The 24,254-nt window shown below is 40.5% G+C and overlaps 1 protein-coding gene across 9 annotated transcripts in view; it reads left to right on the top strand.

The window, feature by feature from the left end:
* The window catches only part of TSPOAP1 (TSPO associated protein 1), a 381,255-nt gene that overhangs the window by 267,831 nt on the left and 89,170 nt on the right, over window positions 1-24,254 (top strand). For 6 of the 9 annotated variants that reach the window (XM_073616534.1, XM_073616531.1, XM_073616530.1 and 3 more), the window contains 7 exons: window positions 1,686-2,276; window positions 4,899-5,171; window positions 7,972-8,157; window positions 12,239-13,300; window positions 14,690-14,798; window positions 15,491-15,681; window positions 15,935-16,103. In XM_073616534.1, the coding sequence (XP_073472635.1) occupies window positions 1,686-2,276; window positions 4,899-5,171; window positions 7,972-8,157; window positions 12,239-13,300; window positions 14,690-14,798; window positions 15,491-15,681; window positions 15,935-16,103 (2,581 nt within the window). The remainder of the gene's footprint in view (window positions 1-1,685; window positions 2,277-4,898; window positions 5,172-7,971; window positions 8,158-12,238; window positions 13,301-14,689; window positions 14,799-15,490; window positions 15,682-15,934; window positions 16,104-24,254) is intronic. The other 3 variants (XM_073616535.1, XM_073616529.1, XM_073616536.1) reach the window with 3 other exon arrangements.

Raw genomic sequence — 24,254 nt, 5'->3', positions numbered from 1 at the left:
TCTTTAATACCAGTCCCATCCTCTTAAACAAGTCCATCATCCTCTACCAAGATTGTTTACGATTGTACTGTACAGTATTTTAAAGTGTTTAAGCATCTACAGTACATGCACAGGAAAAAAAAAAAAGACAAACATCTGTCCAAGTTGCATTTAAAGTAGAACTCAATGCAATTTTTAGTTTTGGCCAGTATGGTGTGGGGTTAGAGCCACTGTGAGGTTTTTACTGCTGTCCGTAGCCTCATTAGAAAGATTTAATCTCACTTCCTTTCCCTGTACAGGAATTGAGAGGAAATCTACACCTAGGAAGGGAAATTCACTCCTGTAAGAGTTATCATGGGAAAAAGGTGTCTACACTGAAGCTTTATCACTAATCCTGGTTTCCACAACAACCCAAAATTTTCAAAATCCAATTGCCTCAGGGTCAGAAAGTTAGGAGAAATCTTCTGAACGGGCACAGACAGCAAAACAAACATTACAGGGGTGCTAACCCTTCCCTATGCTATCTAAAACGTAAAAATAATTTTTTGGCTGGTTACACTTAACCACTTCAGCCCCGGAAGGATTTATCCCCTTCCTGACCAAGCCCTTTTTTGCGATACGGCACTGCGTCGCTTTAACTGACAACTGCGCGGTCGTGCGACGTTGTACCCAAACAAAATTGTTTTTCCCTACAAATAGAGCTTTCTTTTGGTGGTATTTGATCACCTCTGCGGTTTTTATTTTTTTGAGCTATAAACAAAAAAAGAGCAACAATTTTGAAAAGAAAACAACATTTTTTACTTTTTGCTATAATAAATATCCTCAAAAAATATATAAAAAAAAAAAAAATTCTTCCTCAGTTTAGGCCAATATGTATTCTTCTACATATTTTTGGTAAAAAAAAAAATCGCAATAAGCATATATTGATTTGCACAAAATTTATCGCGTATACAAAATAGGGGATAGATTTATGGCATTTTTAGTATTAATTTTTTTCTTTAGTAATGGCGGCGATCTGCGATTTTTATCATGACTGCGACATTGCGGCGGACAGATCGGACACTTTTGACACTATTTTGGGACCATTGACATTTATACAATGATCAGTACTATAAAAATGCACTGATTACTGTGTAAATGTCACTGGCAGGGAAGGGGTTAAACACTAGGGGGCGATCAAGGAGTTAAGTGTGTTCCCTCAGTGTGTTCTAACTGTAGGGGGGATGGGCTCACTAGAACATGACAGAGATCACTGCTCCCGATCACTGGGAGCGGCAGATCCCTGTTCTGTTGCTTGGCAGAACAGGGAAATGCCTTGTTTACATAGGCATCTCCCTGTTTTGACTCTCCGTGCCACAATCGCAGGCCACTGGCGGACATCGAGTCCACGGAACCCGCGGTGTGTACCGCTGGTGGTGTGCGCGCGCCACTACCTGCCGATGAAGGAGTGACATACGGGTACGTCATTTTGCGCACCCGTGCCATTCTGCCAACGTATATCGGCGTGAGCCGGTCAGCAATTGGTTAAAAAATGTACCTGTTCCAACTTGCATACAAATTCAACTCAAAAACAAACCTACACACCCTGTCTTGTTCGTAACCCGGGGACTGCCTGTACAAGTAAATCAGGGAGGGGTTCCTTTTTAGAATGCTCAGTGGTGGTGTTAAGGGAAGATGTATGTTTTTAATGTGTGTCTACTTTTCAGGTACTGGAAGTTACTTCTCCCACAGCTGGCAGTGTGTTGGTGGGCACATCTCACTTGCATCTGCTGCAGGTGTCTCGGGAAATATCAGTTCGGACTATGTCACCCAGTGGAGAATCTGTGGATTCAGTGCCAGCTCAAATACCCTCTGCCTTTATAAAGGTCCCAGAAAGCCCTTCCTTGTCGCAGACCTTTTCTAACTCCAGCCTTACGTGTGAGCAGCCCCTGGCCTCTCTTCCATCCATGCCTCTCATTTCATCTTCTCCCTGCTCACTTCACAATGAAGCTACATCCACTCTCAAGGCTAATCTATCCACCCATGAAAGTAGTAGCAGAGGGGACTCCTTAGACTCCTTGCCTGTCCGGATTGCACCACATCTTTCACCACTCAGTGCTTCCTCTGGTTACTGCCAAGGATCTTCCAGTTTAGAGTCTTCTGAGGTTCAGGTGTCATGCCAAGGTACACAAGAAAAACTCTCCTCTTCTCTACCAGATTCTGCCACACACCCATTTCCAGGGAAGATTGTCAGTAACTGTTTGGAAAAATCTAAGATCGCATTACAGTCTGAAGGAACAGCATTACAAGATAGTCGGGTAAGTTTAAAGATATTATGTAAACATACTAATTAGAAAATAAGGTGGCTATTATAATAGTATTTCATAATTGTGTATACAAATAAAGTACAAATAAAGAGTGAAATGAAAATCTTGCATGCAAGCTATTAATAGGATAGCCAGTATTTAAAATTTGAGATCTGCCTGTTTGTGCCTTGTTTGGTGCTCCCTTATACCCTCTTGCCTTTCATTCTGTTTCTACCTGTACAGGGAAAATCGACAGACTTGCTTAAATGCCCTACTCTTTCTAACAGCACATACTCCTTTATCCTTCGCTCCCAGGCAGTAAACCGAGCAGTAAGAGAGTAAAGCAAATACCAATCTATGGCTCAATTTGTGACATTGCTGGTTCTTGTTGATTTGCCCAGCCTTTCTTGTAGGTACAGGGAGATTCCAGCCTTGTGTAAGCTTCATCTGCTGTGACTTTGCTGCCAGTGACAGGAAAGTGGTGGGAAGATGTGCATGTGCAGTTAGGGAGGAGGGCTTGAAAGGAAACGTACCCACTGGAAGGGCAAAGCACAAGTTAGCTTTAGGGCCTGTGATGAAGGGGGGGGAAGCTACAAAGATGACTACAGTGGCAAAGTGAACTAAAAAAGCAGAAACGGGCCAATGCATGAATGGATCCTACATGCTAAAAGAACATGGTGGGGATGCAGTGCAGTGCAACGTAGCTGATCAACATGACTATAATGTTGCAGGCAGACAAAGCCTAATATATAAAGGTAATTGTGAAACTGAATATAGCAAAGCAAAAATGCATATACTAACACAAATAGGATGAATAATGACACAATGCAAAAAAAAAAAAAATATATATATATATATATATATATATATATATATATGTGGGCTAGTGTCCCATTAGCAAAAACGTGCCAGATCCTGGTGAACTACAAGTGACAAATCCCTAGGGCAAACATGAATATTAGTTCTATCATCCAGTCCAAAAAGCAAAAACTCGTGATGAGAGACACAAAACAATTCCAATCGTGAAGGGAAGGGGGATCTTCAGTGAGGACACCTCCGTGTTTGCAAGCTGCTTGTAAGGTGTACAGCCTGTGTTGCAAATGATCCGCAGGTGTAGACGTTCCGTGTATAAGGTAGTGACAATGATGAACATGCCAAGTGAAATATAAAAAATAAAAAGTATACAGCATGTAAAATAACTCTGCGACGACCACAGTGGAGGGGGGGCAAGACACACATGGGGAGGTTGCACTCACTTTCATGAAGTGAGTGTGGGCATCAATCCACGAGCGCTGAGCTCGTATGCCTCCAGGGGTATCACCAATCTGGAATCTGTCCCCGTGCCTGGAATCTGGAATATGTCCCCGTGCCTCTCTCCTCAGTGTTCGTCAGGTAGAGTAGTGATGTACAGTGTGAGGGGGAAAGAGACGCACATAGCGTGATCCCATATAAAAGGTATATTTATTTAATAAAACAAGTCCAATCAACTTACATGTAAAACAATGCTGCAGTGTGTAGTAACTACGAGCGCCGAGCTCGTCTCCTGTTGTTTGTCTGTGGTAGCGTCCTGTGCTCCAATCCTAATGCTTATTGGTCACTTCACGTGACGTCACGTGAAGAAGTCACTTGACGTGAAGATATGCATTAGGATTGGAGCACGGGACGCTGCCACAGACAAACAGGAGACGAGCTCGGCGCTCGTAGTTACTACACACTGCAGCATTGTTTTACATGTAAGTTGATTGGACTTGTTTTATTAAATAAATATACCTTTTATATGGGATCACGCTATGTGCGTCTCTTTCCCCCTCACACTGTACATCACTACTCTACCTGACGAACACTGAGGAGAGAGGCACGGGGACATATTCCAGATTCCAGGCACGGGGACAGATTCCAGATTGGTGATACCCCTGGAGGCATACGAGCTCGGCACTCGTGGATTGATGCCCACACTCACTTCATGAAAGTGAGTGCAACCTCCCCCTGTGTGTGTCTTGCCCCCCCTCCACTGTGGTCGTCGCAGAGTTATTTTACATGCTGTATACTTTTTATTTTTCCACACTGGTGCTTAGAATGAGGAAGCAGGTGTCTGGCTACACTAATCCAGGAGGAAGACAAGATGCTGCTCAACCCACCTGATGCTCGTTGTAGTGTGTGGCCTCAGCCAGCGCTGCTCCACCGAACATGCCCTCTGACATGTTTTGCCCCACCCGCTGGGGCTTAGTCATAAGCTAGTCTATGGATAAGACATAGTGGGTGGAGGGTAATGCATCAGAGGGGCGTGACCGGTGGAGCAGCGTTGGCTGAGGCCACACACTACAACGAGCATCAGGTGGGTTCAGAAATGTCCTGTCTTCCTCAAAGTAAGCCCACCAACACAAGTCTCAAAGCCCATCAACGCAACACAATCCTTAGCTAAAGTATTTAAAATCTTCAATAACTGGGTGTGATATTAATTGAATATAGAGTATGTCTTTTTAATGGAGTTTTAAACAGATGCCAGCCAGTTGGGTCACTTTCCAGATCTTTTTGAAAAATATTTTAGTTGAAAGGTAATCTAATGGTCATGTTTGCGCGTATTCCACTTTGTAAATGTTCTGACAAAAATGCATTTCTTCTATTGTATTGAAGAAGCAGTTTCTGGACACCAAAGAATCTGAAACCAGTGACCAAGCGCTGTGTGGCTTGCCACTGGGTGTTACATGGAAGAAGGAAAATACCATAGAATTAAATGCAACAAACACCAAAGAGGACTGCTCAAGTCCAGAGACAGGATTATCTGAAGATGCAGAAAACACGACTAGCAGCCTAAGCTTCCGAGGGGTGTCTATTAACGACTTTCTTGAGGTTGACAAGAAAGAGAGAAAGGAATCAAGTGGGTCTAATGTTATCTTTGAAAATGAGGTCAGTAATCAAGAATGATTTTATACTCTGTCAGTGAAACCTTTACACATTGGAGATATTTCTGTTATTGTATTTCATATACAAAAGTTCATCTGTATATCAGGGCATATGATTAGCATCCCTACTTTAACAGAAGCACCACTTTTTGTTTAAACAATTTAACATCAACCCTGTCGTCAGGGCCCACTAACAGGCCAGGTTTTATGTATTACCTTGGGGAGATGCAGACTATAATCCTGCAATCACTGAGCAGCAAATTATATCACCTGTGATGTATTTCAGTTATCCTGCCCTAAGGACAGGGTTGATGACCACTGATTTAACCAATGCAATTGCTACAAAATCAGTTTTGTAAGTTTCTGTTCAAAAATGTATTTTCCATTTTAATCTTTACCTGACAACTGTCAAATAATAACAAAAAATGACGCTTATATGCATTGCAACTGGGGATGCTCTGCAAATTGTGTATACAGAACACCCCCAGAATTGTAATTTACCGCTTGTGTGATTTGGTTTACTGATTTTACTGGTAGTATTGCTGTTTATGTGGCAGCAGGTACCACATAAGAAGAGCAGTTAAGGGTGGTCGTTGGGCCTTACAGCAGAGCCCTTGTATGGTTGCTCTTCTATAAGTATATATTTCCATCAATATTCAAAAACACTTTTTTTTTACAACCTTAAAGCTTAATTGAACGCTTATGTAAAAGTATTTGAATTGATTTCAGGTGCAGAAAAATAGTAAAGGCATAAATGAGTAAAAACGGACTTAATCCCCCTATCCACACACTTGAAGTGGATGGGGGAATCCTCCCAGCTGAACTATTCTATTCTGACAGCGCAGAGACTTCCCCTGCTGTCAGAATACACTGATCAGTATTGCAGCCTATAGCCTGCAGCGCTGATCGAGAGGGGAAAATCTGACAGGGCAGTTGTACAGAAGTTGATCATTAGATTGACTTCTGTACAACCACAGCGCCCATACATAGAATGAAAATTGTCCGGTCTCCGCTGAACCAGCCAAATTTGGTCCATGTATGGACAGCTTAAGCCAGTCATGTCCAAAGTTCGTCCTGCGGGCCAATTGCGGCCCGTGTTCTGGTTTAATACGGCCCCCTGGTAATTTGGATATATATATATCTTGTGTGCCCCCCAACAAATCCCTGAGCACAGCTTTGGGGGGCCACAAAAGATATATACCGTATTTATCATTCAGTTCTGGCAGCCTCGGAGGGGACTGGGAGGGGGGAGGGATGAGTGCCATCAGATTACATACAGGAGAATCTCCTGTTTACTCGGCCGCCTCTGTAATAGGAAGTCCCGTCTCCTGGGCTGCCATTGAATTACTTTTCTGTCTATCATAGGAGGCGGGACTTTGTAATAAAGAGGCCACCGAGTAAACAGGAGATTCTCCTGCATGTAATCTGTTGGCGCTCGTCCCGCCCCGCTCCCTGTCCCCTCCGGGGCTGCAAATGGGCATGGATCAGGCTGCACTGATGGCAATGGTGAGGCTGCATTCATGACACTTGTGAGGCTGCATTTATGTCAATGATGAGGCTGCATTCATGGCAATGGTGAGGCTACATTCATGGCAATGGTGAGGCTGCAGATGGCACTGATTAGGCTGCATTGATGGGCACTGACCCTTATTTTGCTTCACATTTGTTTCTTTATTTAAAATTTAAGTTTTTCCTGAAACTTCCCTCTTATGCCCCGTACACATGGTCAGACATTGATCGGACATTCCGACAACAAAATCCATGGATTTTTTCCGACGGATGTTGGCTCAAACTTGTCTTACATACACACGGTCACACAAATTTGTCAGAAAATCCAATCGTTCTGAACGCGGTGACGTAAAACACGTACGTCGGGACTATAAACGGGGCAGTAGCCAATAGCTTTCATCTCTTAGTTTATTCTGAGCATGCGTGGCACTTTGTGCGTCGGATTTGTGTACACACGATCGGAATTTCCAACAACGGATTTTGTTGTTGGAAAATTTTATAGCCTGCTCTCAAACTTTGTGTGTCAGAAATTCCTATGGAAAATGTGTGATGGAGCCTACACACGGTCGGAATTTCCGACAACAAGGTCCTATCACACATTTTCCATTGGAAAATCCTATCGTGTATACGGGGCATTAGAGTAAAGGTGTGTATCATATGCCTGTGCCTTTTTATATGCCAATAAATACAGTATATCCAAATAACAAGCCCAAACTCATCCTTAGACTCTTCACCGCACACAGCCACAAAGGCAAAAGATTTCTTGTTGGGCAGTGTATTCATTTGCATTTAATTTTAATGGTTCAAAGAACGTCAGGCAAAATGGTCAGCCCTCATGCATGTTCACTTCATCAAATCTGGCCCTCTTTGTAAAAAGTTTGGACACCCCTGGCTTAAGCGATCATAGCCTTATCATTCATTTAGCAGATAAAGCAACCCTTAGGAATGTACAGTAGTCCCTTCCCTTGCAGACATTCTACAGAGGACTGTTGCTCTTAGTATGTAAGCATCAGCCTCTGTGCAGTGGTGTGACACACCCCCCTGTGAGTCAAAGCTCTTGTTCCCTGCTGATGGGAGAGCTCTCTAGCTTTGAATTACAAGGAATATGTTGAACCTGCTTTAGAGAGAAAGATAACTATCATGCAGACGGTGCATTGTGCTTATACATCATTTGGCGTTCTAAGTGTATTTTTCCAGGTTCAGACATTTTTTTTTATTATAATGATATGAAGCTGAGATTTGTAGGTTAAAGTGTATTATTGTGTGTTTACATTAACTGTATATTTCAAACTCAGGATGCTGGTGAATTGCCTTTAGACACTCATTCAAGTACTGCGCACATAGATCACAGTCGTAGCTCTAACCTGTCTGACATTTTGGAAGAAGAGGAATATGAGGAAGATGAAGATTCTAGTGTTGTTCCCAGTTCCCAAAAGTGGGCTCAGACATCCAGGAACCCAGTGGCAGATAGCTCAGGAAAGGTAGGTAAAGCTGTCTTTGTTGAGCTATGCACATATAGTTCAAGAAATACTTTCCAGTTAGTTTCAAAGGCTGTAAACTATAAATGCGGCTTTGAAACTCCAAAGAGAACCTTACAGACACTCCTGATATTAAGTTTACTGAGTAACTCTATGCTGATCTTTAGTTTTCTAACCTCACCTAAGAAAACAGAAAAGCTGTACATTGGTTGCTGCAGACAATTCCAGAAGTTCAACTGTCCAGTAAAAATTTGCACTAAAAACTGGGTACATTTATTGCCAATTGTGTGTAAAGCTGCCACAGTCTCAATGGTGATTGTCAAAGTTAGAAAAGTTTCATAGGTGGCAAGCTACAAGTGCAGGTTATGTACTAAATGTACAGTAGAAATATCAAATGCACTACTTTTTACTTTTGACCTCTACAGTCTGTGGATTACTTAATCCTGACCCCTGCAATCTGTGCATTGCTTAATTCTGACCCCTGCACCCTATGCATTAAGTACCCTTGCATTCTGTGCGTTAAGCAGCGTTTAAAATGGCTGACAGGTTAATTTCACAGTTTTTTTGCATTCTGACTAGGTTGTTTTCATATATGTCTCCTCCCCTGCTAACGCCATAGTTGTATCATATGCTGTATTGAGGTTTGATGACAGAAATGAGATGCACAAAGCAATTCAATTAAGGCCTGGTTCACACCCATACGCTTTGTAGTGCTTTTTGCACAAACGCACTGCAGTCCATTTAACAAGGTTTCCTATTAAAAGCACGTAGTGTGTTTCGTGTCTGCCCAACAACAAATTAGCCAAAAAAAACACAAAAATGCAAAACTCATAAAAAAAAAAAAAAAAAAATACGTGAAAAACGTGTCAAAAAGACCTGTGCAAAACGCACTGCAAAAAGCACTGCAGAAACGGATCAAAAGCAAACTGCATAGGTGGGAATCCGGCTGCAGCAGTGAAAGGCAGCTAGGAAAAGTAAAAGAAGAATATGGTTGCAGTGGCAATATCTAAAATTCTTCTTTCAAACAATTTGATAAATTAGGTCCTGTGTTGTCTAACCTTTTATTTTATTATTATTTTTTTTCATTTTCACACTCATTGACAAAGTTAAATTAGCTCTGCTAAGCAACGTAATGCAGGTGAGGTTAGCTTTGATCTTGGTAATAGTATTTTTAGATTTGCGTTTTTCTCACTGTTCTCATCATATAGTACTTTTTTATGTGGTCTACAGGTGTTGAAGAGTCTAAAAGTGTTTCTTACATATGCATCTCATTTTACATATTTTCTGTGATGCTTTTTTTTTTACCTTAATTTAAAGGAATATTGTCTTAATCCCAAGGAACTTCAGCATATGATAAAAAATGAATAAACAGAGGCTTCTGTCAGTGACAGTCAAATGTCAAAATTATCAGCAGATCCACAAATACAGACAGCTGATGTTGTATGCAGATCTTAAGTGCTTCTCTCCCTCTTTGTCAGTCAGGCCGCTTACCATATTAAAGTAAAGTTAGGAAGGGGCAAAGTTAGCTCAACTTTTATATGACCATTTGAGATTTGCAATTAATGAGTCGCCCATGTCTTTAGATCTACTGATTCTACTGTTTTTTGTTGTTTTTTTTTTTTTTTTTTTTTTGATCACATGATGAACTGCCTTGGTTTGTGACAGTTGTACTTTAACCACCCCAGTGCTAGCATGTTACATCTCCTTCATTACCAGGCCAACAGTTACTCATTTATGCAACACTGTACTCACTAAATGTTATATACATTTTTTTTTTTTTAGACAGAGCTTTCTTTTGTTGGTATTTAATAAACACCGGTGTTTTATTTTTTACCATTTAAAAAATAAAAACAATGAATGTAAAAGAAAAAAAAAAAGGTTGTTTTTGTTTTTTTCTTAGTGTAGATATTATGATCACAAACATTTATCCTATAACCCGATACTAGAAAAAGTCCAACTCTTTTTTTACAGGCTAAAGTTTGCCCCCATTGTAAATAAAAATGTCAGAACAGTACGAAAACCTTTAAAATGATCCCTTTTTTGAAACTAGATTCCCCAAGAATAGTTTTTTTTTTCCACAATTGTTTTTAAAATGAAGAGACAAGCTGGTATTGAGGGAATAAAAACATGACAATTAGTAATGGTAGACCAGGTACACTAAATATACAGGTCACACACAGGGGTTGAGGAGGCGAAGGGGTTAATGTACCATTGCATACAATGGGAGGATGGAGATGAAGAGGTTAACATGCAGATGTGCAGGATAAGGTAGGTGAGGGGTTAATATACAAGTCAGATTAAAGACAGGATGGGGCCGAAATATATAGTAGAGGGGTGAATGACAGTGAAGTGGTGAATATTGTTGGCATTGTTCTGGGTTAAACAGGTGCTGGCATTTGTGAGAGCCTGAGGGCTTGCACACTGGAGCGGTGCGCTGGCAAGACGCAAAAAAAAAGTTCTGCAAGCAGTATCTTTGAGGCGCTGTAGGAGCGGTGTATACACCGCTCCTTCAGCGCCCCTGCCCATTGAAATCAATTGGCAGCGATGCCAAAGCGCTTTGTGGGAGTTTTTAACCCTTTTTTGGCTGCTAGAGGGGGTTAAAAGTGCCCCGCTAGCAGCCGTAAAGCGCAGCAAAAACTACGGTAAAGCACTGCTAAAAATAGCAGCGCTTTACCGCTGACGCCTGGGCGCTGCCAGTGGGAAAGTGCCCTAAAGCGTACATTTTTAAAGGATAAGTTTACCTTTGGGAACATGTTACATAGTCCACCCGAAGTCAAAACTTCTTTAAAAGAACATACTGGAGTTGACTAAAACTGGAGGGTGCAAAATCTGGTGCAGCTGTGCAGGTAGCCAATTGGCTTCTAACTTCAGCTTGTTAAATTAAGCTTTAACAAAAAAAAAAAAAACTGAAAGCTGTTTGTTTTCTATACAAAGCTGCAACAGATTTTGCACCCTCCAGTTTTAGTAAATCAACCCCTAAGTGTCATTTCTCTGCTCCAGCGTTCCTCAGCTACCCTGACACCAAGAGAACAAAGGTGACAGGGGAGCTCCAACACACAGCCTGTAAATGACCGCCTCTGTTCCTGTGTACTTTGTGAAGGGGGTGTGTCCCTTCCCTCCAATCAGCTCTGAGTTCTCACTAAGCTCTGTAGTGTGTACTTTCAGCTCTCCATCCCGTTTTTTGACAGCTCAGACAAGCTTTATAAATACTGGACTTTGAGCGAATGTAGAGAAGACTGCAGATAAACAGGTACAACTTATGTAGGAGGATTTGTTTCATCTCTGTGTATCGCCAGAGGCCATTCATTTTACTTGGTATATGTAAAGGTTTACAACCATTTTAACTTTTCTTAGCTAAGATCTGCTCATCCTGCCATTTGATTTCAGAAGGCCAGTTTTTAAAAGTAGAAGTTGCATCTAATGGGATGCCTGATGCTTTTCTTGTCCTTCTCCTAGTCTGCAGTCATATGGCTTTCTAGACCAGTGTTTCTTAAACTATGGGTCAGAACCCAAATTGGGTCGTGACCTGGTTTTTATGAGTTGCAACATGAGTGTGTAGTAAATGTAGCCTAGGTTTTACAAACACAGAATCAGTGGTGAGTGATGTAGCACACTTGGGACTTATTTTTAACAGAACATGGATAAGGCTGTCCACTCTCTGTCATATTATTCTGGGCTATGCAGATTGTGGCCTGCATTTTATGGGCCATTCATGAAATATAGACAGCAGTGTAGATCCTGTAAAGCGCCACAAAGTTCTGTATGCTTAACGCAGCAGAGAGCGTTTGTGATCGGAGGAGAGCTGTTAATTAGACTTTAAAGGTTGGCTTTTTTCTGTTAATGACTCCAATCATGTTATTGTACTCCATTGGCCTTCTGAAGCAATGCACTTTGAAAAGCACACCACTGTTTTGTAGAATGTTCAATATGGCTAATACAATAGTGGTACATGTTAATAATGAAGAGGCTTTTCTATGGGGTTTCTGAATAACAAATATTGTCAGCATGAGATAAACTTTGTTTATTACTCTCATATTACATACACCACTTTGCTTTTTCCTTAATCTGTTACAAACGCATATAGCTGGACAGTTGTGAAACAGACAGTGATGAGGAAATTTTCGAGAGAATTTTGGATCTGCCTCTACAAAAGCACTGCAGTAAAAAGCTGTTTAGTATCCCAGAAGTGACAGAAGAAGAAGATGAAGAAGAGGAAAATCCTGTCCCATCAGCTGCTTGTAAAGCACAACTTTGTAATGTGGAAATCCCCAAATGCCATTATGTGAAAACTTACAAAGCCTTTCCACAGAAACCAGTGAGTCCAACCTGTGCAAACCTTTCTACAGAACAATGCAGTAGTGACTTCAGTGGAAATAGCAGTAAACCCGAATGTTCTGTGGATGACTGTGTCTTTCAGGACTGGCAGCAGAGAACAGGAAGTTGTTTTTCCCAGTCTCCACTTTACTCAGTAAAGTCATCTGTTTCTGAAAGCACAATGTGGAATGCCAAAAAGAACAGCAGTGTGAACGAGAGAGCCCATTGCACGGCTGAGTCAAACAGGAAGAAGCAAACTGAAGGGAAAGAGCACTGCAGTCGCTTGTCTTCAAATGCTAACCAAGCTCTTCTTTATAATTCTAGGGGCCATGATGTAAAAGAGCCAGTTTTCTGTGGTAAAATCAGGGAAGGTTCCCAAGTTGGCCACAGAAGAAAAAAGGTTTCAAGATCATATCAAAAACATCAGTCATTTGTTCCCACAAATGTGACAACAAAATCTCCTAGTACTTTTAGTAGTAGACACTTGGAAATTGATATTGAATATGATACAGAGGATGAAGATGACCTGTCTGTCCCAACTTACTATGCCACGCGGACTAAAGATGATATTTGGGAGGACAGTTCACAGACAGACAGGGAGGGATGGAGTGAAAGCTCTGACTACTTCGAGGATATTGCGTTTACTAAAAGAAGGGAGGTAAAAAAGCAACCTGAGGTGCAGACAGGAACAACAGAGTGTCTAAAACGACACACATCCTTGCTACACATTGATCAAATTCATGGAGACCAGCAAGGCAGTAATAAAGATCAAGGCAGCAGAACAGCAAGTAATAAAACTATGAGGACTGTCCGATGGGAAGGTGCCAGAAAGGTGATGCTTGGTTTCCCAGTGCTTACAGTGATGTAAAGTGTCCCCAGCTCCTTTTCCTGGTTATTGATGGCTGTAGTGGCTGTGGCTTTGTTAGCGCCATCTTGTCTCCCTTTGCTTTGTACATGATGTGAGAAATTAACTAGCTGAGAAAATGCAGCACCCAGGAGCTTCAACTGCTTTTCATTCACTGCTATTGCTTAAATACTTTGCAGAGCAATTGTCTTAAAACGCCGTATTCCTCTTGAATAATTTACAAGGTTTTTTTGTCATATATATTATATATCATAAATGTTAAACTTAAGTGAACCTGTGGGAAAGGGTGAACAAGCAGAAGAGGCAAGTATAGCACACGGTTGACAGCCCCTGTCTTTTACTTTATGTGCCCCTCAGGGACTGAGCAGGATCCTTCTTAAAATGTACATAAACCCTAACAAGTAACTTCTCCTTTTTGCTTCTATTTAGTCATAATACCATTTGATATATCAGTTTGATAAGTGCAAAAAAAATACTTTTTAATCCTGCCAGGAATCTTATGAGCTGAGAACTTCCTGGGCCACTTATCAGCATTTTTCCCAGCTCTCTGTGGACAATAGAACACTGCGCCCTGGTATAATGGATGAGAGGGGAAGATGTTCTGTATTCCTTAAACACTTCCCGTCTTGGGTGATGGCTATGCACCGCCAGAAATAGTTTAGTCAGTGTTGTCACTCTAGTCATGAAGTGTGTTACTGGCAGAAAAAACGAGTGAAAATACAGGGGAGAAAAAGTCTGAGAAAGAAAACAAAGTCAGCCACCATGTCTTCATACTGGTAACCTGCAATATGTTATTCTGTTTGTGGGTTTGGATACGCTTCATGGGTTTCCACCTAATAGAGAATATAGTTCCTTCCCCAAAGCCCACATTAGAGTGCCTGGTACTGAGTCAGCAGGCCAAGCAGTTGTCATAATGGGGCTAAGGGGGTTATTTTTAATGTGCTTTTGAAGAGTATGAGAGACCACTGATGTTGACAGCTGCCTGTTAAATCTGCTGGATAGCCTTATTACCCTTTCCCCACAGTTTCATTTTAAGGTTTTCCTCTTTGTTCTATAAACACATATAAATACATAACTAGACCTTTACTAACTGTACATTCTAACAAGGCATGGTGGTTTTAATAATGGCACTTTGCACCTTTTTGTACACCAGTTTTCACCTTTTTACATACACCTTTTTAAAGGCCCTACTAGATGAGGATTATTGTAAATTATTTTGAGGAGTATATGTAATGTCTGTTCTGTGGATCATCTTTGTTATTGTATGCTAGCATTAGCTCGGCCTGGTCTATGTTATTGCTCATAGCTGAACCATTTTGAGGATACACATTGATCCTTTTGTTGATTCCTCTTTAGGATGAGTGGAATGAAGAACCAAAGGTGCCATTACATCCAGATAATACTGGAACTGCAGCTTTAGAAAAGAATGCGAGATTGAATCACCTGGCCTCAGACTCTGAACCAGGTCTGTAAGGGGTTTATGCTTTGTTGAAATTTGTTGAATACATGGTCATCTTTCTATGCATTGTCTTTGTAAACACTGTGAGTGGACAAACCCATTGACCTTGCTAAAAATCCAGTGTACCTTGTAACTTCATGTGTCTCTGCTGCACTGAAAGTTGAGAAGTATTGTCAACCCTGCCCATTTCATTTCTGGACTACAAAGCCCCTTTGCTCTGTTAAGGCCATGAGGAGAAAAGAAAGTTTTTAGACTAAATCGGGAGTAAGCTGCCTAGGATGACCATTCTACTCCACAAACGATACCACATAGTAAGTGAGCGTTGTTACCCTAGGCAGGAAGAATTGCTGTAAGCCGTAATATATTACATTTTTGTTCTTTGGTGTAAATACATTTTAGGCTGCATTCACACAGGCGCTCTACATGCTGGTGACAAATCAGATTGCTAGTCTCTATGGGTTCCCTCCCTTGCTACTGGAGTCAGAGAGATGGCACTCTTGCTAATAGCTATCAAGATTTGGCAGAGTTCAGGGCTAGCGAGGGAGTGATTCTGTAGAGGGGTTGTCCATGTGTCACCAGTGTGAAATCAGCCTTAATTAAATATTTGCATTTTTTTAATTTAATTGTATGTTTTTACATAACATCTAGTTATATATTGTGTCTCTTGAGGAATTATTATTTGCTAAATATATATGCAGATGTTGCCGCCACACTTGCAGAGTGTCATCAAGATAACCGATTTCAAGAGAGAGAGAAAATCTCACAAAGACCAGAAGTGGATTCTGTAAGAATGTTTGTAGCCCTTTTTGACTATGACCCAGAAACCATGTCGCCAAACCCTGATGCATATATGGAAGAGCTTCCATTTAAAGAAGGACAGATATTACAGGTATATATATAATATAGGATGTGTAGTTATGTGTTTTACAGAATCACTGCTATCTACCAATAATGCTTCAATTTTGGTTTACTCTTTCGTAGAGTTGAATTAGACTCTGCTCATTGAAGAAGGGCCCTCTGATTCCTCCTGTTTTGAATTGTATTGTAACTGTACTGTTTGCCCTAACGTTATAAAGTGCTGCGCAAATGGTTGGCACTATATAAATCCTGTATAATAATAATACTATGAAAATGTTTTGTAGGTTTTTGGTGATAAGGATACAGATGGATTTTATCGGGGAAAGCATGGAGGGAGAACAGGATACATCCCCTGTAACATGGTGTCTGAGCTACACATAGAGAGTGAAGAAGTTAGAAGAGAACTTTTGAGACAGGGCCATCTAACATCACCCTCATTATTGAATGATCTAGGTAAGCTGCTTCCTTGGGCTTCTGCTTGGTTGAAGATTTATTTTAATTTGTACCATAAACTGTTCTTTCCTCCCCCTTACAATGAGTGCTGGGGCATAGATGGGAGGGAGAATAACTCCAAACTTCCATCCACGCATGGGCATTGGCCCAGGTATCCAGGGCATGTGCCACCACAACTCTTACATGGTTCCCTGGGTACCAGAGCCACTACCAATCTAGTTTCTCTGCTGTCTTTTGCAACATGTTGGGCAGCCACATTTTTTCTGTACAGTTATGAGGATGGCTGCCTTATACATGGCATAGCCTGTCTTGCCATTCCTCCTCAGTATTACAACCCCTCCGCTTTGCTGCCTGCAAGAGCAGCTGAAGGGTCAGCCAGCCATGTCAACAGAGGGGTAAGTGATTTGTGTGTGTGTGTGTTTGCGTATGTTTATGCATCTGAATACAGTGTATATGTAGGTATACAGTGTGTGCATAGGTGGTACTGATGTGCTATGCATACAAGAGTGGTGTTGAAATGAGTGTGTTGTACGCTGGTCCATATATACTTCTGAACCCTGCACTGTTATACACACCTAACCTCCGACTCTGTACATTATATACCTGACCCTTGCACTATCTACGTTACCCACTACTGACCCTTGCGCTGTGTACATTATACACCTGCACTCTGTACAACACATACTTTTGACCCCTGCACTAGGTACAAGAACCATTTCTGACCCTTGCGCTATGTACATTAACCATTTCTGACCCCTGCACTCTGTGCATTACCCATTCCTCGCCCCTGCACTCTGTACATAGGCTCAAGATTTCATTCCCTCCAATTGTTGCAATTTTGCAACATACACAATTTTCACCACCTTAGTCTTCTCTGGTGCCCAAAAAGAGAGTGCTAACCCCCCCCCCCCCTCCTGAAACGTATTTATGCCCCTAAATTGATGCATGTCTTTTGCATAGAAGTGGTTGTGTATAGTATACTTATGTTTTCTTTTCTATGCTGTATACTCTTTCAATATTAAGGACCATATCCTTCAATGAAATAGTTTCAGTACTGAGGACATGTAGCTGCTTTAGCAGTGTGTGTAAACATAAGATTCTGAAGATCGCCATAGCATTTTTTTTTTCATGTGTATTTTTGGCATAGAACACATTTGTGGCAATGCAAGCAAATGCTGCAAACAAGCTCCAAAGCCATTGATTTTATTAGAAAAAAAAAAAATATATATATATATATATATATATATATATATATATATATATATATATATATATATATATATATATATTACAGTGCCTTGAAAAAGTTTTCATAGCCCTTGAAATTTTCCACATTTTGTCATGTTACAACCAAAAACGCAAATGAGTTTTATTGGGATTTTATTTGATAGACCAACACAAAGTGGCACATAATTGTGAAGTAGAAGGAAAATGATAAATGGTTTTGAACATTTTTTACAGATATATGAAAAGTGTGGCGTGCATTTGTATTCAGCCCCCTTTACTCTGATACCCCTAACTAAAATTTAGAGGAACCAATTGCTTTCAGATGTCACCTAATTAGTAAACAGGGTCCACCTGTGTGTAGTTATGTCACCTAATTAGTAAACAGGGTCCACCTGTGTGTAATTTAATTTCAGTATAAATACAGCTGTTCTGTGAAGCCCTCAGAGGTTTGTTGGAGAACCTTAGTGAAAGAAACAGCATCATGAAGGCCAAGGAACACACCAGACAGGGATAAAGGGATAAAGTTGTGGAGAAGTTTAAAGCAGGGTTAGGGTATAAAAAAATATCCTGAGCTTTGAACATCTCATGGAGCACTGTTCAATTAATCATCTGAAAATGGAAAGAGTATGGCACAACTGCAAACCTACCAAGATATGGCCATCCACCTAAACTGTCAGGACGGGCAGGGAGAGCAATAATCAGAGAAGCAGCAGGAGCTGCAGAGATCCACAGCTCAGGTGGGAAAATCTGTCCACAGGACAACTATTAGTCATACACACCACAAATCTGGCCTTTATGGAAGAGTGGCCATTGTTGAAAGAAAGCCATAAGAAGTCCTGTTTTCATTTTGTGAGAAGCCCTGTAGGGGACACAGCAAAATTGTGGAAGAAGGTTTTCTGGTCAGATGAGACCAAAATTTAACTTTTTGGCCTAAAAGCAAAACGCTACATGTGGTGGAAAACGAACACTGCACATCACCCTGAGCACAGAATCCCCACCGTGAAACATGGTAGTGGCAGCACCATGTTGTGAGGATGCTTTTCTTCAAAAGGTACAGGGAAGTACAAGGAAGTTGGTCAGAGTTGATAGGAAGATGGATGGAGCCAAATACAGGGCAATGTGTGTGTGTAATATATATATATATATATATATATATATATATATATATATATATATATATATATATATATATATATACACACACAGTATCTCGCAAAAGTGAGTACACCCCTCACATTTTTGTAAATATTTTATTATATCTTTTCATGTGACAACACTGAGGAAATGACACTTTGCTACATTGTAAAGTAGTGAGTGTACAGCTTGTATAGCAGTGTAAATTTCTGTCCCCTCAAAATAATTCAACACACAGCCATTAATGTCTAAACAGCTGGCAACAAAAGTGAGTACATGCCTAAGTGAAAATGTCCAAATTGGGCCCAATTATCCATTTGCCCTCCCCGGTGTCATGTGACTCGTTAGTGTTACAAGGTCTCAGGTGTGAATGGGGAGCATAAAAAAAAGAAAAAATACCGCGCTACCACAAAAAAAAACCCTAAAAAAGCAGCAGTTTAACTGTGAGATATACACAAAAAAACAACAAACAAATAGAAAAAACTGCGCTATAACATGATGGATGTATGAGTGCATAAAAATTAATTCATATCAAAGTACGTGAAGTGAGAAATCTAGAAAATCCTCTATAGGGATACCAACATCCATGGAATAAAAAATTGCACTAAACCATATACAATAAGTGATATGTAATGCATAAAAAACATAAAATGAATTGGTGCATGTCAAAGTTCATAAATTGAGAAGTCCAAGAAATCCTCCAAGAAAAGTAAAGAAAGTCCCAAAGAAAATCCCCTCAATATTCCTCAGTAAAGACTTGTATGTGAAGACTGGAAATAAACACCGCTCACAGTGATCCTCCACCACATGAAATTCACGCTTACCAAAAAGCAAGCAAATCAAGCTTGTATGGGGACCCAAATCTGGAATATCCAGCTAGTGATGAGGCTTCTCTGTGTGCAGCGTGACTGCGGAAGTGCGATGGATGGTACACCAACTCAAACATGCATCTTTCTAAATACCTTGGAATGGGAAGCAGGTGTGTTAAATTTGGTGTTATCGCTCTCACACTCTCATACTGGTCACTGGAAGTTCAACATGGCACCTCATGGCAAGAACTCTCTGAAGATCTGAAAAAAGAATTGTTGCTCTACATAAAGATGGCCTAGGCTATAAGAAGATTGCCAAGATCCTGAAACTGAGCTGCAGCATGGTGGCCAAGACCAAACAGGGGATAAATCCTTATGACAACGACACCACAGTGATTCACATCAAGAAGTGCACCGCAACCATAAGAAAAACTTGCTTACCAGATAGAAAGCAAAATCAGGCAGCCAAGGCCTTTACTTGCATAGAAGATCTTAAGAATGATTAACACTGGATAGATGGCTGCAATGATTCTTGCACACTGGCACCACTGTAAAGTCCGTGATCATCTCATTCAGCAAAGGACCCAAAAAGAAAGACTAGCCATAGCGTAATATTGTGTAACTTTTTAATTGCAAGAAAAAGTATTACACTTACATTGGTAGGTGTAAATATTGCATATAAAAACAGAGCTGTCTGGCTCGCAACAAGTGCCCGTCTCTCCTAGTAAGACAGCGTGGTGACGTCAACCTGTACCCTCCTCCAGATGCATTTTGCCATACGTGACGTTGTCAATGGGGAACGGACAGTGTATTGACTCACCACCTTATAAACAGAGCCACACCTCATTCTGAGTCTCGGGTGTCGGACCACAAACACCATATTGAATATGGGCAACCCTTCCCTACCAATGAGAAAGGGCATCCCAAGGCGCAGTTTGTGAATATAAACAACTAAATCTATAAATAATTTAATAAATAAAGGTAATGATGATATCTATCCACTGAAACCTCACCTGTAAATTAAATTACTGAAAAAACATAACCTAATGAAAACCCCACTCCATCTTGGTAAACTATTCACGGAGTTTAACAAGTTTTTTACAAGTGAAATTATTACAGTTAGACCTAAACACGTGACTCAGATCGAGTATACACTAGTAGCCATTAGGAATTATCTATAAAGGTTAAGCTTATGGATCCAGGACATTTCTAGATATTTCCCTCACCAGTGAACTTCCCCTCCATTGGGGACTGAATTTATCTTTGCCAATAAAGAGGGTCTTAGAAGGTTCTTTATTATGTACAAGCAAGTAATGCTTAGACACCTAGTGGTTCCTAAATCCAGTTTTAATATTGGTGATGAGTTCATTAAGATGAACCTGTAGGGGACGTTTGGTCCTCCCTTCATGTTGAAAACCACATGGGCACTGCAATAAATAGACCAACCCCACTTTTGAACAGGTCATAAACGGTTTAATCGTATGTTGCATCTGAGAGCTGGTGGAAACAAAACTGGTAGTTCTATGAGCACAACCGCTCAGAGAACACACCCTACATTATTTACATTGGTAAAAAACAGTTGGTTAAAAAAAATAATTCTATTAGTGGGGGGGGTTAAAGATATTGGGGGGCACTCTATTTCTTATTAAGGAAGCCCCCTTTTAGGTAACACTGCCTTCAGTACTCTATCATTATTCACAATATGCCAATGCCGAAAAAATTTTTGCCTAATACTCCCATGTTGCAAAGCATAGGTGGTCACAAAGGGAACCTCTGAGGAAAAAAACCCATTTGTACGTGGTGGCCTATCCTAGGAGTAAGTCTTCCCTATTCATAACTTTTACAGACTCCAATGTAGTAGTCGGAGACTCACTGGTATAGCCCTTCTCCAGAAATCTACATGTTAAGGTCTTGGCCTGTGCAAGAAATTCGTCCTGATCTGAACAGGGTTTTCTTTTGCGTTCCCTTTTCCTATTGAAGGCAGTGTTACCTGATAAACCACAGGTGGTGTTTAAAGGGGCCTTCTCAATAAGAAATAGAGTGGCCCCAATATCTTTAACCCCCCACTAATAGAATTCGTTTTTTTAACAAACTGACTGGTTTTTACCAATGTAAAAGGTGTAGGGTGTGTTCTCTGAGCTGTTGTGCTCATAGAAGAACTACCAGTTTTGTTTCCACCAGCACTCAGATGCAACATACGGTTAAACTGTTTATTACCTGTTCAACAGTGGGGGTAGTCTATTTATTGCAGTGCCCATGTGGTTTTCAATATGTAGGGAGGACCAAACGCCTCTTTATGGGCATAGATACATTCAGTTCCCAGTTCAATAGTGAGGGAAATATCTAGATTGGAAATGTCCTGAATCCATAAGCTTAAGACTTATGCCCCTTATGGGTTGAATATAGATGTTGATACGAATGCCTTTATAGATAATTCCTAATGGCCACTAGTGTATAGTCATGTGTGTAGGTCTAACTAGTAATTTTATATTGAATTTTTAATTTATATATTTTTTATTATACTTTTTTTTACTTTTTGTTTTAGAATATAATTTAGTATATTTATACAATTTGATTAATAGTCATCAGGGTTACTGGTTTTAGTATTAATTATTCATTTATCACTAATTATAATATATTTATTTTATTTATTTATAAATAATTTGGGAATGTGATGGGATATTTAATTTACACTAGGGGTATGTAGAGCGGATTTAGATTTATTATCGTTTATATTAAAAATAAATTGGTAATGTATAAATTAGGTGTGCCTTAGGGCGTATAAAGTAAATAATTCACAGACCTATTGATCTATATCAGAGATTTTAGTCCTCTATAATCATTATTTAGGTATATTCACTTGCTAAACTCCATGAATGGGTTAATAAGATGGTTAATAAGATGGAGTGGGGTTTTCATTAGGTTATGTTTTTTCGGTAATTTGATTTACAGGTGAGGTTTCGATGGATAGATATCATTACCTTTAATTTATTAAATTATTTATAGATTTAGTTGTTTATATTCACAAATTGTGCCTTGGGATGCCCTTTCTCATTGGTAGGGAAGGGTTGCCCATATTCAATATGGCGTTTGTGGTCCGACACCTGAGACTCAGAACGAGATGTGGCTCTTTTTATAAGGTGGTGAGTCAATACGCTATCCGTTCCTCAATGACAAAGTTACATATGACGAAACGTGTCTGGAGGAGGGTACAGGTTGATGTCACCACGCTGTCTTACTAGGTGGACGGACGCTTGTTTGCGAGCCGGCTGGTTCTGTTTTTATATGTGATTTTTAAACCTATCAATGTAAGTGCAATACTTTTTCTTACAATTAAAAGGTTAGACAATATTACGCTATGGCTAGTCTTTCTTTTTGGGTCCTTTGCTGAATGAGGCGATCACGGACTTTACAGTGGTGCCGGTGTGCAAGTTTTTCTTATGGTGGAGGTGCACATCTTGATGTGAATCACTTTGGTGTCATTGTCATAAGGATTTATCCCACCAATTTCAACTATGGAAACATATTATCATGATATTCAATCAAACATCCTGGTGCATCAATTGGGACTATTCTAGCACGGCTTCTCTCACTTATTCCACTCAGAACAGGCCTCGCCATGGTCGACTAAAGAAGTGAGGGCATGTGCTCAGCGTCATATTCAGAGGTTTTCTTTGGGAAATAGACGTATGAGTGCTGCCAGCATTGCTGCAGAGGTTAAAGGGGTGGGGGGAGGGGTCAGCCTGTCAGTGCTCAGACCATACGCTGCACACTGCATCAAATTGGTCTGCATGGCTGTCATCCCAGAAGGAAGCCTCTTCTAAAGATGATGCACAAGAAAACCCGCAAACAGTTTGCTAAAGACAAGTAGACTAAGGACATGGATTACTGGAACCGTGTCCTGTGGTCTGATGAGACCAAGATAAACTTATTTGGTTCAAATGGTGTCAATCGTGTGCGGCAACCAGGTGAAGAGTACAAAGACAAGTATGTCTTGCCTACAGTCAAGAACCATGAATGCCAACATGTACAGTGACATACTGAAGCAGAGCATAATCCCCTCCCTTCGGGGACTGGGCCGCAGGGCAGTATTTCAACATAATGACCCCAAACACATCTCCAAGATGACCACTGCCTTGCTAAAGAAGCTGAGGGTAAAGGTGATGGACTGGCCAAGCATGTCTCCAGACCTAAACCCTATTGAGCATCTGTGGGGCATCCTCAAACGGAAGGTGGAGGAGCGCAAGGTCTCTAACATCCATCAGCTCTGTGATGTCATGAGTGGAAGAGGACTCCAGTGGCAACCTGTGAAGGTTGAACCCAAGAGGGTTAAGGCAGTGCTGGAAAATAATGGCGGCCACACAAAATATTGACACTTTGGGCCCAATTTGGACATTTTCACTTAAAGGTGTACTCACTTTTGTTGCCAGCGGTTTAACCACCTCAATACAGTGCACTTACACCCCCTTCCTGCCCAGACCAATTTTCAGCTTTCAGCGCTCTCACACTTTGAATGACAATTACTCAGTCGTGCAACACTGTACCCATATGAAATTTGCGTCCTTTTTTTCACACAAATAGAGCTTTCTTTTGGTGGTATTTAATCACTAGTGGGTTTTTTATTTTTTGTGCTATAAATAAAAAAGACCGTAAATTTTGTGAAAAAAATGCCTTTTTCGTTGTTTCTGTCATAAAATTTTGCAAATTAGTAATTTTTCTTCATAAATTTTGGCCAAAATTTATACTGCTACATAGCTTTGGTAAAAATAACCCAAATTAGTGTAAATTATTTGATCTTTGTGAAAGTTATAGAGTCTACAAACTATGGTGCCAATCACTGAAAATTGATCACATCTGATCACACAGATGTAGTGATGGTCTATCTCATTTCTTGGTACACTAACAAGTCAGAAAAGTACAAATACCCCCTAAATGACCCCTTTTTAGAAAGTAGACATTCCAAGGTATTAAGTAAGTAGCA

Source organism: Aquarana catesbeiana, linkage group LG02, assembly GCF_042186555.1.
Source record: "Aquarana catesbeiana isolate 2022-GZ linkage group LG02, ASM4218655v1, whole genome shotgun sequence".
NCBI classification, from domain to species: domain Eukaryota; kingdom Metazoa; phylum Chordata; class Amphibia; order Anura; family Ranidae; genus Aquarana; species Aquarana catesbeiana.
This window is presented reverse-complemented; position numbering and strand designations above follow the sequence as displayed.